Below are 15,394 nucleotides of genomic sequence, written 5' to 3'. Positions count from 1 at the left end.
CCACACTTCAAGAAGGATGCAGACAAGCTGGAGCATGTTTAGAGGAGGGCAACAAGGATGATCAGGGGTCAGGAAACAAAGCCCTGTGAGGACAGACTGAAAGAACTGGGCATGTTTAGGGAGAAGAGAAGGCCAATGGGAGACATGACAGCTTCAAGTGCTTGGAAGGTTGTCACACAGAGGAAAGCCAGGATCCCTTCTGGATCATCCCAGAGTGGCAGGACATGGAATAATGGGTTCAAGTTACAGGAAGGTATGACAATGGAACCAATTACCTAGGGAGGTTGTGGGCTCTCCTGCCCTAGAGGCCTTCAAGATGCAGCTGGATAGCCATCTGTCAGGTATGCTTTAAGTTGGATTCCTGCATTGAGCAGGGGGTTGGACTCGATGGCTTCCCTTTTACTTGTAAGATGGACAAAACACATTATGTAGAATGTTAGCTGCAGGATTAGCCTCATGTGGTGCAGAGCGGTAAAGCAGCAGTTTCTGCAGCTGAAACTCTCCCCACGGCCTGAGTTCGATCCCAGCGGAAGCTGGTTTCAGGCAGCCGGCTTGGGTCGACTCAGCCTTCCATCCTCCCGAGGTCGGTAAAATGAGTACCCAGTTAGGTGGGGAAAAGGCAATCACGGCCAGGGAAGGCAACGGCAAACCACCCCGCTATAAGGCCTGCCAAGAAAATGTCAGCGAAAGCTGGCGTCCCTCCAAGAGTCAGTAATGACTCAGTGCTTGCATGAGAGGTTCCTTTCCTTCCCTAGCTGCAGGAAATGAAATGCTGCAGAAGATCATCACCTACAATATATGCCAATTGGTTGCATTTTTTCTATTTGCTCTTCATTGCATCCCTAGGAGCTGTATTCTCAGTCCTACGATGCCGTCGGCGTCATGTTTGCTTCCATACCCGGCTTTGCCGACTTCTATTCCCAGACCGAAATGAACAACCAAGGGGTAGAGTGCCTGCGTCTGCTGAACGAAATCATTGCTGACTTCGATGAGGTAATTTCACATCGCCATCGGGGTGGGGCGGTGGGAGGAGGTTTTGAGAAACGGACGGCAGAGTCGGAAGGCCTGGTATGTTATACCTGCTCAGTCATGGCATTAGTTCAACCTCTGCATGGTCATTTCTGCTCCTTTTCCTTCCATTTGTAATATATGGTAATGGGGTTTAGGATGGTGATGATGATGATGACGACGATGAGGCTGCTTGCAATGATTGGCTGAGCTACCCTGACAGCATGGAAGGCAGCAGAAGAGTCTGCCGCTGCTATTGGCTAAGCTGGGTTTCTTGTGGGCAGAGTTGCCTACAGAACAGGCAGGAGGGCATAGGAAAAGAGGTGTAAAGGATTTGTGGACATGTGTCCTACTTAACTTACTCTATTTGAAGGGCTGTGAGAGGATAGTCCTCAATGTGAAGGGGTTTCTGGTCCATAAAGAACTATAAGAGGGGAGATCAGGACATTCAAGATGCCCATAAAACATTAGCACCTGGAAAGCGGGCCAAGGGCTGTGCTCCGCTCCGATTCGGATCACGAATCTGGAGTGAACCAATCCGCCTCCACCAAAGGCGGATCCGAATCGGGTCGGGGGAGCTGTGGATCGAGGTGAAGCAGTTCGCTTCCATCCGGAGCTCCGAACACAGGTAAGGGGGGAGAGGGGCTCACCTGGCACTGCCGGTGCAGCAGTCCGTGTGGCGATGGCGGCAGAGCCAGGTAAGAGGGCAGGGGGGCTTACCTGCCTCTGTCACGGTCCGGCGCAGGCTTCAAATGTGGCCCAGGCCTCAGTTGAAGCCTGAGCTGGACCACGACGGAGGCAGGTAAGTAGGGAGGAGAAGGGCTTACCTGGCTCCACTGCCGCAGTCCATGCAGCGACGATGGTGAAGCCAGATCAGGGGGGAGGGGGGCTTATTCAGCCCCCATTTTGCCTCCCCTTCCCCACTTACCTGCCTCCACCATCCACCGTAGAGGCAAGTAAGTAGAGAAGGGGGGGACAAAATCTTGATCCGCCCCTCTGGATCTCGCTCTGCTCCACGGAGTGGGGGAGGATCGGATCGACCCAAAGCAGATTGGCACAATCCGAAAGTTGTGGATTGGGCCACAGAACGGTTTGGGGAGTCCATGCACAGCCTTAGTACTGGTCACAGTCTCCCCCAGATAGGGTAAGAGGTATTGTATTTCTATTTAAATGATGGTAGCTGTTTCCAAATTACATCAATACTTGCAAATTAGCCTATGCAAAGGATATGCAAATCTGTGTCCTCTTTTCGTCCTCTTTTTTTGGTGATGCATAATTGGCCGGCCTTAACAGTAAGGGAGATAGGAGATCTAGGGAAGGAAGCAGCAGCCTCCTAAGACATGATAGCACTCTTCCAATACTTAAAGGGTTGTCACATAGAGGAGGGCCAGGATCTCTTCTCGATCCTCCCAGAGTGCAGGACACGGAATAACGGGCTCAAGTTGAAGGAAGCCAGATTCCAGCTGGACATCAGGAAAAACTTCCTGACTGTTAGAGCAGTACGACAATGGAATCAATGACCTAGGGAGGTGGTGGGCTCTCCCACACTAGAGGCCTTCAAGAGGCAGCTGGACAAGCATCTGTCAGGGATGCTTTAGGGTGGATTCCTGCATTGAGCAGGGGGTTGGACTCGATGGCCTTGTAGGCCCCTTCCAACTCTGCTATTCTATGATTCTATGACAGCAGACAATCAAGGGAAACGGAGACTCAAGAAGGGGGAAGGAAGCCCAGTGTGAGGTATACATGAGAAGAACAATTGGGAGACAACGTGGGCTGAGTAAAGGTGGCCTCTTAGCCAGGAGGTGCAGAGGGGAGGGAGTCTGAAATACATCTATTGATTTGAAATAAACAGCCTAGTCTTTGGCTGCCGGCCTCGAAGGTATACCAATATGCACATAGCCAAATGCAGCTATTTAATCTGATATCAAAAACTCCCTAGGCTTGCTTGTGCTTGAAATAACTTTGGTGTATGGCAACATTTCTCAAAACATAGAATACGTGTTGCAGAATTCTAAGGGATGCCTCCACCAGGACTTTGATGTTGCATTTGATTTATTTCTGTTGCGCTTTGATGTATCCTTCCTTTGTTTTCTTTCTTTCTGCAGTGTCGTATGTGTTAGTACACATACACAAATATTAGGAAACAAACAAGGCAAGGCAAGGCACAACTCAAGAGACGATTGTGCTACTTAAAAGCATTGGCTTGGTACCGATCTGAAAGTAAATTTACTCATGGATGGGCAGTCCACTTGCTGTTGACTACTTCAAACAGCAAGGTCGAGTAGATGCTCTAGATTGTCCCTCGACGAACTGAAGCACCATCTAGCATGTTGTTTTCCTCTTGAGTTGTCTCTCCAGATTAAGGGGATAACTTTTTCTGCAACTTCGGCTTTTCAAGGTGACATTTTGAACAATTGTACCAACCTGTATAGATCGACAAATCAAGGGCACGACAAAGGTAGTCTTTAAGACATGAATGTTCAAGAGCTGATGATACAGACCTTGTATTGTAATGCCGTTCACTTCAAAGACATTTCAAATAGATTTTCATCTTTTCAGACATTGCTGGCTGACAGTCCTCTCTCTTTGTATCTGTCAGTGTAAAAAAAACCCCACCAATTTTATGCCTAGGTTCTTATCTAGCTATCAGTGTATTTATTAATGGCCTTTGTTTTCATGGTAGAGATGGAGTTATGAGTAAGAATATATCCTATCAATTCACTGAGCATTTACATTTGGGCACATAAAAGCCATATTGGCAGAATATTTCCATGGTACAGAGTAGAAAACTACCAACCTCACTGGTATACTTAACATCCCCTTCTAACACTGACTGCTTCATCAAAGGATCCAATTAGGAGCTAATGTTGTGACTGAAATCTTTAGTCCTGTAACAGATCAATTTGGAGGCGAAGCGCAAGACGAAGTGATATAGTCCTTTGCTAGCTGCTAATCTATTTTTAATTTTGAGACGTGGTTCATTGACTTCAGTGAGAAGCGGCTTTGAGCCCAAGTAAATGAAACAAAGAAGCAGAGACAATTCAGTTAAGTACAGCGATCCAGGATCGGCTCAAAGAACAGTTCAAGTAGACATGCATAAAATTTGAGGCAAGGGTCTTCAATAACATGACCTCCCTTACTCAATTTCTCCTCAGTAAATGTGAGGGTGCCACAGCGTTCTTCAAGCTGGTCCCCTGACTTCAGCTCTGCTCACCACTTCGCCCCCTCCCTCAATTCCTTCTACCGAAGGCACAGAGATGGCAACAAGAGAGAGGGCCTTTTCAGTGGTGGCCCCCAATTATGGAATGTTCTCCCCGATGAGGCATGCCTGGCGCCAAAATTGTTATCGTTTTGGTTTCAGGTTGAGACTTTTCTCTTTTCCCTTGCATTTAACAATGAATGCTGAGTTGTTGTTGTTTTCTTAACTGACCCCAGAATAGTTGTTTTAAAATGAATATTGTGTGTTATGCTTTTTATGGTTTTAAAATTTTGTGTATTTGTTTTTAATGTTCACTGTTTTTAATCTTTGTAAATCGCCCAGAGAGCTTCGGCTATGGGGCAGTATATAAATGTAATAAATAAATAAAATAAAGGCTATTCCCAACTCCATCCCCCAAGGGGGGAAAAACTCACACTGCAGGACTGGATCAAAGTAGCAGGTGGTTGAAGAGGCTCTACTAAAGACAAGAGAGGCATGCCAGGCCTTTCATCCTTCCCTAACTGCTGGCACTAACGCCATTGGCAGCATCATGACATGAGCGCTGGCTATGGCAGAGGTAGTCACATGGTGCCCATGGACACCAGTGCAATCTTGGACACATTTTGGGGGGCCCACAGAGGTGCCTTTACCCCTGTCACTTATTTATTGATTTTTTAATTAACCCATTTTCTTGCAGGCAGCTGGGATTTCTATGAAATAGGTTTCTGTTGGAGCAGTAAACTGGGTTCAAGGGAGTTGATCAGTGAAGAAATGTTAAAGTGAAGTCAGTGGAGGCTGGTGGCTCTGATGTTAGTGGAACACTAAGTCCACTCTGGGTTTCAGTCAGAACTCTAAAGGAACTGTCCAAGGTGCTGAAGCACCTTGGATCGAGCTTTTAGAATTCTGACAGGTTCTGACCGAAACCCAGAGCGGATTTACCGCCTCACTGACATCTGAACCCAACTGCCTCCACTCCACAAAGCACATTGTTCACATGGATGTATCCTCACTAACTCAAGAGCAGGCACATAGCTTAGGAGAGAACAGCCAACTGGGATAGCAGAAAGTGAGGGATCCGCTTCCTTGTATTTCAGTGCAACAGGTCATAGAAGGCATCACTCGGCCATCTAGTCCCGGCCATGAAGCAGGATTTACACACCAGCTACCACGTGATTTCCCTGAGTGTAGAAACTAAGGATGGGTGAACCAGACTATTTCCAGATTCATGTCACTTTCACATGTGTTCCATCCTGTTTCCACATTAAACAGAGTTTCCTTTCCCCACCCCCACCAAAAAAATAAAAAATAAAAATCTAAATATCTACATTTGTAGTTAAGTAAGTCCTCAAATATCTCAACATCCTCATTGAATATGCTCTGAAGTATTTTAAACATGATCTCTCTCAAAATATGTATGTTGATACATTTTTTTGAGCTGGGGACTGTATTGGAACATGCAGGAAGTGAGGAAGCTGGTGAATAACCAACTGCACAAGCTTACTGAGAAGTCAATCCCATAAGTTTAATGGCGCTTACTCCCAAGTAAGTGTACATAAGATTGCCCTGTAAGTTCCATTCTACACATTGGCCTGAGATGTGTGGATCAGGGCCAGATCTACACTAAGCAGGATATAACTTTGTGAAAGCAGTTTGTAAATGATACATGGAATGTGTCACGGGCCATTATAAACCATTATAAAGCAGTAGTGTATTAGGGGTGTGCTCTGCTCTGTTATGGATCCCTGGATCCGAAGCGCAGCGGGCCGATTTGGACCTCCGAAGCCCAGTTCCGAAGCGGATCGGGGGAGGTCTGGATCGGTCCGAAGCTTCAGAGCCAGGTAAGTGGGGAGGGGAGCTTACCTGGCTCCGCTGCTGCCATGGTCAGTGCGGCAGTAAGTGGGGAAGGGAGGAGGGGGGCTTACCTGAGTACATCAAGGTCCGGGCAGCAGCTTCAACTGACTCCGAGGCTTCTGGCCAGAAACGGGCTGCGGCCTGTTTCTGGCCTTAGGCCTGGGCGTCGGTTGAAGCCACTGCCCAGACCATGACGGATTCAGGTAAATGGGGGAGGGGGGCTTACCTGGCTTCACCAATGATGGCACAGTTCATGCAGCGACAGCACCTGAGCCAGGTAAGGGTGGCCTTACCTAGGGGAGGGGGGCTTACCTGGGTCCATTGCAGTACAGGCGGCAGCTTCAACTGACACCAAGGCCTAAGGCTGGAAGGTCCGGATCAGGATCCGAAGAGGTTTGGGGGCCCAGTGTAGATCCTGCCCAGGTCAATTTGACAATTCCCAAAGCTCAAATTCCTGATGTCAAAGACAATGAGGTCTAGGAGCCAGACAGCACAATTCTCCATATACAACCCCCATTACCATCAGTAATATCTCATTATCTGTTGTGTTGGGTTGTGTGTGTTTTTTCCAATCTAATCTTAATTGCCCTATTTCCTTTACATCTCCCACCGGAGATAATACCGATACTGTTATTTTCATAAGGTACACTAACTTTTTTCCATTTCAAGGATCATTTCTCTCTCTTTTTGATCCTGCAACGATTTGTGTGCGGGGAGCGTGAAATCAAATGCTTTACAGAGCCTTTATTATCCTGCCACAAAGGCAGATTATGGTTGTTGTGGGTTTTAAAAAACATTTTAGCGCTGATGCCTCATTTGCGGGACATGTCAAATGTCCGCACAGTCCATAGATTTGAGCAATCCTGCAAAGCGCACTTTAAGAATTCCAGCTCTTGTATTCCGGGCACGACCACAATGACCTTGAGTGCAGGAAAGACTGCAATGTCATGCCAATAGATGGTTTCGAAGCACAGCTTGGATTTACAGAGTGTGTCCTAAATTAGCAATGTGCTTATCCACCATTCGCCAAGAGCTGCTCTGTGCATGTTTGATGAACTAAGGGAGATAATAATAAAATCCAATTTTTCATATGAAGGAAAATCACAATATTTTATTGTATTTTCAAATGTGTGTATGGGGGGGGGGGAGGCTACAGGATCCGTGTCAGGCGGTAGGAAAACTTCATCATGTGTATTCCAGGAAAAGCTAGGGATCTATGTGTATTCCTATCTTTGTTTAGGGTAATTAATTAATCAATTAATTACATTTTGATGTATCCAATCTGTGGTTTCCAGACCAGACTGTTCACACACACACACACACACACACACACACACACACACACACACACACCAAAATCATGTAGATTCCATGGACTTACAGACCAGCTTTCCATTTTATTATTTATTTATTTATTTATTTATTTATTTATTTATTTATTACATTTCTATACCGCCCAATAGCCGGAGCTCTCTGGGCGGTTCACAAAAATTAAAAACATTCAAAGTATAAAACAACAGTATAAAACCATTGTATAAAATACAATATAAAAGCTCAACCAGATAAAAACAGCAGCAATGCAAAATTACAAATTTAAAACACCAAGTTAAACATTTTTATAGATTGTTAAAATGCTGGGAGAATAAAAAGGTCTTCACCTGGTGTCTAAAAGCATATCATGTAGGTGCCAAGTGAACCTCCTTAGGGAGCTCATTCCACAGCTGGGGTGCCACAGCAGAGAAGGCCCTCCTCCTGGTAGCCACCTGCTTCACTTCCTTTGCAGACTTCCCCAAACTCCGAGGGTGTTGGACTACAGCTTCCATCATCCTCAGCCAGCAAGGATGGGAGTTGTAGTCCAACACATCTGGAAGGCACCAGGTTGGGGAACACTGCGATAATAGATAGAAAGAATTTATGACACCGAAGAAAAAAATTCAGGGCAGAGAGCTGTGAGCTTTGCTTTTGTGAAAATGCCTTGCTAAAACATTATTAGTGTGACTTGTTGGGTGTGAGAGGGGGATCCTCATTGTTCAATTTTCATGTCCTTTCCTTGACCGGGGGGAGGGAGATGTGGCTTGGAACGGTACATATATGTACATTAAGAAAACTGCACACCAAAAGGCATATAGTAGAGGGAAATCCTTAAAAAAAGGTGTATATTCAGAACACTTCTCAATCACTTTGGGATAAATGTCCTTTGCAAGACTGATTGCTGGGTAGTTTCTAGCATCATCAGCATTTTGTTCTCGTAGCAATAATCCATATCTCAGGACATCTCGCAGAGTTGGTAGTTCAGAAGGCAAGAGGTCTTGACCAGTTCCAATAAAATTGCTCATATGAGTGAATGTTCCTTGTCTAGTTTTTCTTTTTGAAGCCATTTTATCACACCAAACAAAGATTTCAATACAGTCACACTAATAAAATTTTCACCTGCAAGGAAGAAAAATATTTTTTTTAGATAAATTTACATAGATATTTTCATAAAAAGCATATCATTTTACAAAATAAAAAAAGCATAATTGGAATAAAAAATGTAGAAAAAACGCCATTTTTACATGCTCAGTTACCAAGCAAAACCAAATTATACCAATTTAACAAAAACATTTTTAAAAAAATTCTCCAGTCAAGCTGCAACTTTGTGAACCGCCCAGAGAGCTCCGGCTATTGGGCGGTATAGAAATGTAATAAATAAATAAATAAATATTTAAATAGCACTCCTAATTTTTAAATTTTAAAATTCAGACAATTTGACATGCCCTAATGTGCATGGATTTTGATGGACAGGAAAATGTTCATGGATTTTTCTGCAGACTTTAATTTAAAGAAATAAATAAATCTGCAAATTGATGGAATGAAACTTTTACTTGGAAAAATTTGATTGTTATACAAAGTAGAACAAGCACATCCATCCATCCCTAATTGTATTACAGCTGTAGGACACACAGTGTGTTTCTTATATTCCCTCATCCCACTTCATAACTGCATATCCAAATAATAAAATACTGTTCAGTATGCTTGAATTGCTGATTGACATTTTATAATAAGTTAAGCCAGATTCATTATGGAATTAACCATACTTAAAAGTAAATAAAGTCAACTGTCAAAGTCAGATTATTCAGTTCATTCCACCAAAGATGTTAAAAACAAACGATTATCCATTGTCCAAACATTACTGAATTAATGTTTTCCAGGTTGTAAACTGTGGAAATAAATTACTGCTGAGTTGCTGTGCCCCGGATCAACTTGATTCAAATGTGACTTTTGGAGAGCAAGCAAGAATTAACAGGATCTCTCTTGTTTTTAGTTATTAGGTGAAGAGAGATTTCAAGACATTGAAAAAATTAAAACCATTGGTAGCACTTATATGGCTGTATCAGGGTTATCTCCTGAAAAACAGGTAAGAAGTGATTTCTGTTGGCTAACAAAGAGAGCTGCCTTCGTAATGCTTTTGTCACACTCACCTGTCTGAAGTCAAGGATGATGGGATCAGGATTCCATAAACACACCCACAAAATGTCCGTCCCCCCAGGATAAAATGGACATGTTTTCTCAGTTACCATGGATATAGAGTAAACTATAAATCTACACAATATTGACAACCTGTGGCATATAATTGTACCTTGCAAATATTGAACTGGACCCAAACTTGACCATCTTCAGAGTAGACCTACTGTAATTTATTATTAACATTTATATAGCAAACTATTTGCTAATAAGCCATCAAGATGGCATTCAACACTACAAGACAAGAAAACCTTAACACAATGAAAACAAGAATATTAAAACAGTAAAGCAATAAAAGAATGGTGTAATTTAAAGGGTTAAATGAAAGAGATGAGGATGAGGATGAGGATGATGATTACAATGACAATGATGATTTACATTTGTTTATACCCTTTGGGGAGTAGTCTGGGCCTCTGTTTATACATTGTTTATATATTGGATTTTTAAAAATATATATTTGTATTTTAAATATTTGTACATGTTTTAATTTGTAAAGCCTCCTTGAGTCCCAGTATTGGGGAAAAGGCAGGATATAAATGAATAATAATAATAATAATAATAATAATAATAATAATAATAATAATCACCTTTCTAGCAAAAAAGGCATTCAAGGTGGATTACACAATTTAAATTGATTAAGAATAAAACAATACATTAAAATACAATAAAAACAAAACAATAAAAACAAAACAATATACCCACTTCCAGGCCAAAGGCCTTCTTGAATAAAGTTATTTTTGCCTGCCAGTGGAAGGACAGCAGAGGAGGAGCAAGCGTGGCTTGCCTTGGGAGAGAATTTCACAGATATGTCTTCACAACATTTTCTAAAAGCCAAGCATTCTTGAGTGAGCACATTCCATAGTACTTGAGGGAGGGCATTCCATAGTTCTTGAAGGAGAGCATTCCATAAGAACGTAACAACATAAGAAGAACCATGCTCGATCAGACCAAGGGTCTAGTCCAGCACTCTGTTCACACATTGGCCAAACAGCTGTCGACCAGGGACCAACAAGCAGGACATGAGTGCAGAAGCACCCTCCCACCCATGTTCCCCAGCAACTGGTGCACACAGTCTTACTGCCTCAGATGCTGGAGGTAGTACATAACCATCAGGGTTAGTAGCCATTGACAGCCTTCTCCAGGAATTTATCCAACACAGGAAAATGCCTTTTCATGCATACCCCACGAACAAGCCTCTTCAGGAAATGGCACCCTCAAAGGGGCTTCTCCTGCAGAACTTAATAACTGGGCAGTTTCATAATGAGACAGGTAGTCCCTTAGGTAGCCAGGTCCTAAGCCATTTAGGGCCTTAAAGGTTAAAACCCACACCTTGAAATGAGACCAGTAAGCAATTGGCAACCAGTACAGGACAGGTGTAATATGGTCACGATACTGTGTTCTAGTTATCATCCTAACTTACTTGTCCCAATTTGCATCAATTGAAGTTTCTGGACATGCTTCAGAGGTAGCCCCATGTAGAGTAATCTAAACATGATCTAACCAAGGCATGGATAGCTTTTGCCAGGTCAGATCAAGTCATGACTAATTTAAGTCATAGGAGTAGGTGCCAGAGCTCCACGGTAACGCAGATGCTTTGCATGCAGAAAGACCCAGGTTCAATCCCTCACACCCCCAGTTAATAGAATTAGGAAGCAGGGCTGAGATCCTAGAGCAGGGGTGGGGAACATCTGGCCCTTGGGCCAGATGCAGGCTATGGGGCCTCCCCATGTGGCCTGAAGCCTCTCCTTCACACCTTGCTTCCATGCTGCAAGCTTAATTCTAAACGCTGCAACCTCCCATCTGAAATTGTCACTTTGTAGCAATTAGGCTTGAGATAAAGCCTATCTCAAGCAATTAGGCTTGAGATAAACCTCCCATTGCTTCCATTGCTGAATTTTTAATTGACCCCAAAATAGTTGTTTTAAATTGATATTGTTTTTATGCTTTTGATGGTTTAAAATTTTTGTATATCTGTTTTTAATGTTCATTGTTTTTAACTTTTATAAACCGCCAAGAGACCTTCGGCTATGGTTTAGTAGATAAATGTAATAAAATAAAATAAATAAATAAAATATTTTGGGAGTTGCAGTCCAAAAATCTGAAGGGCACCAAGTTGACTACTTTTGGACTAAACAGTACTAAACTTCATAAAACAATGGTATGACTCAGCATAACGCATTGCTCTTCCTTCAGTACAAAGACATTTACATTGAGTTCCCAGTCGGGAACTCAGATCTGTTTGGCTTTAACTATATTCATTCAATCATTTATTACATTTTTATACTGCCCATCAGCTGAAGCTCTCTGGGCAGTGCACAATTAAAAACTATAAAATACAAGTATAAATTTAAAAGGCAGTATAAAACCAGCTACATTAAAAACCAGGAACAATATTATGTCACGCCCCTCAATTGTTTCCAACGGTCCTGCACTCATGTAAACAAAGAACACCCCTGTATCCCACAGGAAGCTATCGCTGCACTGACATGCGCAAACAGTGCTCCATAAACCGAAAGGCTTCCTTCCCTCCCTCATTATCTTTAAGAAACCTTTGGCTCCAGAAGGGCACGGATCTAGAAGCGGGTTTCAGGAAATGTATGTGGTGGATCGCCGGCCAGCTGACAGATGTACGCAATGCATTTTCTGTTTCCTTCCTTCCTCAGCAATGTGAAGATAAATGGGGCCATTTATGCGCTCTGGCGGATTTCTCCATCGCGCTGAACGAAAGCATTCAAGAGATCAACAAGCATTCGTTTAACAACTTTGAACTCCGCATTGGTAGGTGTGGGCTGATGTTGAATTCCAGGGGTGTTTCCTGGGTGCGCATGGAGCTTCTGGGCAGTCACGTCAATAGAAAGGATAGTGGGGTAGATGCACCCCTTTGAAGGCACTGAGCCTCTTCTTCTCTAAATTGAACGAGTGCGCCTTTACAAGGAGGGGAGCACCATCTGTGCATTGGAGCCTTGTGCAATAACGCAATGATATCATTTCTCCACTATATATATAAACACCCTGACGAAAGCTCAATCATATGTGAATAACATCAATATCAACATGATAATATTTCCAGCATCTACTAGCATTCTTTCCAAAGCTCCTAACAATTCCAAATGGTATAATGCAATCTATTCCGCACGTATATTAACTGTTTTCTTTTAATTGAATTTACAGCCAGTGAGTGCATTGACATTTCCTTACAATTTTATGCCCATTGTTTCTGTGAACTTATCAGTGATAAGTCCTATCCCCATTTGCCTTCTTTTGTCTCTCCATCCAATGGAAGGGATGGCAGGGCTCCCGGCAGCAAAGTCAAGGGTAAAGAGCATCAGCAACATCAGGGCTTAAGGTGTTCATGGGAGTGCCTGCTTGTCAGGAGCTCCTTCCATCACTCCTGATTGTACTTCCCCAAGGCCAGCTCCAGGTTGTTGTTGTTTTTTAGTGGGGGAGAGCCTAACAATATGGCGGCCTCCCTGGTGGGAGCAACAGTGGTGGACAGCAGCAATGGAGTTCCAGTTTAAGTTTTCCACAATGCTCTTGATGAAGCATTGCTCTGGGGCATTGTGGGAAATTTCTGTGGTGGATCCCAGGCCCCCAGCATCCAGGACCAGATTCCATGGAAACCAAAATCCTGGGGAAAACACTTGCATGCCTGGCGTCGTCCGCATTCATAGAACATGGAGTGCAGGGAGCTCACAGTATATTTAGGAGCAGTGTCCAAGAGTGTCATTCTGCAAAGTCAAATAGTGCTAGCAGTTGTCCTTTTGCTGTACAAGCAGTTGTCCTTTACGCTTGCGCAATGGGTTGCGCAACGTGTGACACAACCCATTACACAACTCCATTGTTCAATCCCGTTGCACAACCGATCGCACAAGCATAATGCACAACTGCAAATGTAACTTTAGTTGGATTCTCCTCTTGCATATAGCTCAGAACCTAGTTTCCGCTGGCACAACATCACTTACACTAACCGATGGTGCCCTTGAATACTGCCATTAAGGTGCCACAGGAGTCTTTGCTGGTTTTGATGCCACAGCAGAAGGCAACGACGCCTCTCGAACTCTCTTTTCTCTTCCATCTCTAGGTATCAGCCATGGCTCTGTCGTAGCAGGTGTCATTGGTGCTAAGAAACCCCAGTATGATATCTGGGGCAAAACTGTTAACTTAGCTAGCCGGATGGACAGCACTGGTATTAGCGGCCGAATGCAGGTGCCTGAAGAAACATATCTCATTCTGAAGGACCGGGGATTTGCCTTTGACTACCGGGGAGAGATCTACGTCAAGGGCATCAGCGAGCAAGAAGGAAAAATCAAAACATATTTTCTTCTGGGAAGAGTACAGCCAAACCCTTTAATCTTGCAACCAAGAAAACTGACCGGGCAGTATTCCTTAGCTGCTGTCGTATTAGGGCTTGTACAGTCTCTTAACAGGCAAAAGCAGAAGCAAATCCTGAATGAGAACAATAACTCTGGGATCATTAAGGGTCACTACAACCGGCGGACTTTGCTCACTTCCGGAGGACCAGAGTCGGTAACTCCAGCAGAGGGCGCCGACAAAACTGAGTTGCCATAAGCCTGCACCTTTCTTTGTGTTTTCTCTTCTTCTTTTTTTTAATTTCTTTTATATATAAAATAAATATATAAATAAAAATATGGTTCAATTTTTTTTAGAACAAGGTTTTTTTATTATTATTGATTCATTATACACGCACACATGCGCAAAACTCCATCCCGTTTCAATATGGTGTTCTTATACTAAACAAAGGCCGATACATATACAAATTGAAAAGTCTAAAACGTATTCCTTGTGTATTCCTTGATGAGATCATATACTGAAGAGCTGGACTTGCACCCAGATTTACACCGGATCAAACGCACTAGAGGAAGTAGACTTTCTCACCCCTCCTTCCCAAAGCAGCGCCTCCACTCCCCTGAAGATGCTACAGAAAGAGTCAGGAGAAGCTGCTGAATAGGGTGAGCTGGGCTGTGAGAGGGGGATCCCCAAAAATCGGGTGCCAAGCCCCTGTGTGAGCAGAGCCTTCCCTCTCAGAGAAGATGTCTTCCTCTCCCTGGATCTAACCCCTTGAGTCCACAGTTGTTGCTGTCACCATGATGAGTGACCAAGAACGTTATTCTGGCAATCAGAACTGAGGATAAGAACAGACAGGTATCCCCATAGTTACTTCATACTCAGTTGCTCATATGGCCTTTAGGCAATGAAAAACATTAAGAGCAAACAAGAGAATGCCCCCCCCCCACGGCAAATAAAATAATAATAATAAATCATGAAAACTCAACTGGGTTAAGACTAAGGCCCTTTCTACACTCAAAGATTATCCCAGGCAAATGGAGGGATTGTCCCTGCCTGCTCCTGGGATCCCGTGTGTCATTTGGATGCACAAGGATGATTCCGGGATGATCTCCGGGGGGGGGGGGGAGGCAGGTGTAGAAACGGCCTAAAGCTAAGCCAAAAGTTCTCCACTGAGGACTTCTGCCTCAAAATCTGGGAGGAGCAGGGAACAAGAGAAATTTTCTCCCCTCCTCCTTACCTTATTTCATAGCAGCCACCTGTTTCACGGGCTGTCTAAACATTGTCTTTCCCCTGGGGTGGCTCCAAATCCATGCTGCATTGCTTATACGATGCAGCTACCGATTTGGAGCCACCCCAGGGCAACGAGCTGAAGATGCGCAGCAAAAAAAGGCAGGGACTTACCCCGACTTTTCCTGCTTGGTTGAGGTCAGTGCAGCTCTTCCACCATTTGTCCTTGCTCCAGTGCTGTGCTGGGAGTGTTCCCTAGTGGAAGGCTACCTCCCACTGGTGTCTGGAGGCCACGGC

General features: G+C 43.8%; 1 protein-coding gene across 1 annotated transcript in view; it reads left to right on the top strand.

Annotated features, from left to right (window-relative positions):
• ADCY8 (adenylate cyclase 8) overlaps window positions 1-14,210 on the top strand; it is a 135,131-nt gene extending 120,921 nt beyond the window's left edge. Inside the window, exons 15-18 of the mRNA XM_063131148.1 lie at window positions 847-993; window positions 9,363-9,455; window positions 12,226-12,340; window positions 13,644-14,210. Coding sequence (XP_062987218.1) covers window positions 847-993; window positions 9,363-9,455; window positions 12,226-12,340; window positions 13,644-14,131 — 843 coding nt within the window. The 3' untranslated portion in view covers window positions 14,132-14,210. The remainder of the gene's footprint in view (window positions 1-846; window positions 994-9,362; window positions 9,456-12,225; window positions 12,341-13,643) is intronic.
• The last annotated feature ends 1,184 nt before the right edge of the window (window positions 14,211-15,394 follow it).

Source organism: Elgaria multicarinata, chromosome 7, assembly GCF_023053635.1.
Source record: "Elgaria multicarinata webbii isolate HBS135686 ecotype San Diego chromosome 7, rElgMul1.1.pri, whole genome shotgun sequence".
In the NCBI taxonomy this organism is placed as follows: domain Eukaryota; kingdom Metazoa; phylum Chordata; class Lepidosauria; order Squamata; family Anguidae; genus Elgaria; species Elgaria multicarinata.
The sequence above is the reverse complement of the archived record's forward strand: the minus strand, read 5'-3'. Positions and strand labels throughout refer to the sequence as shown.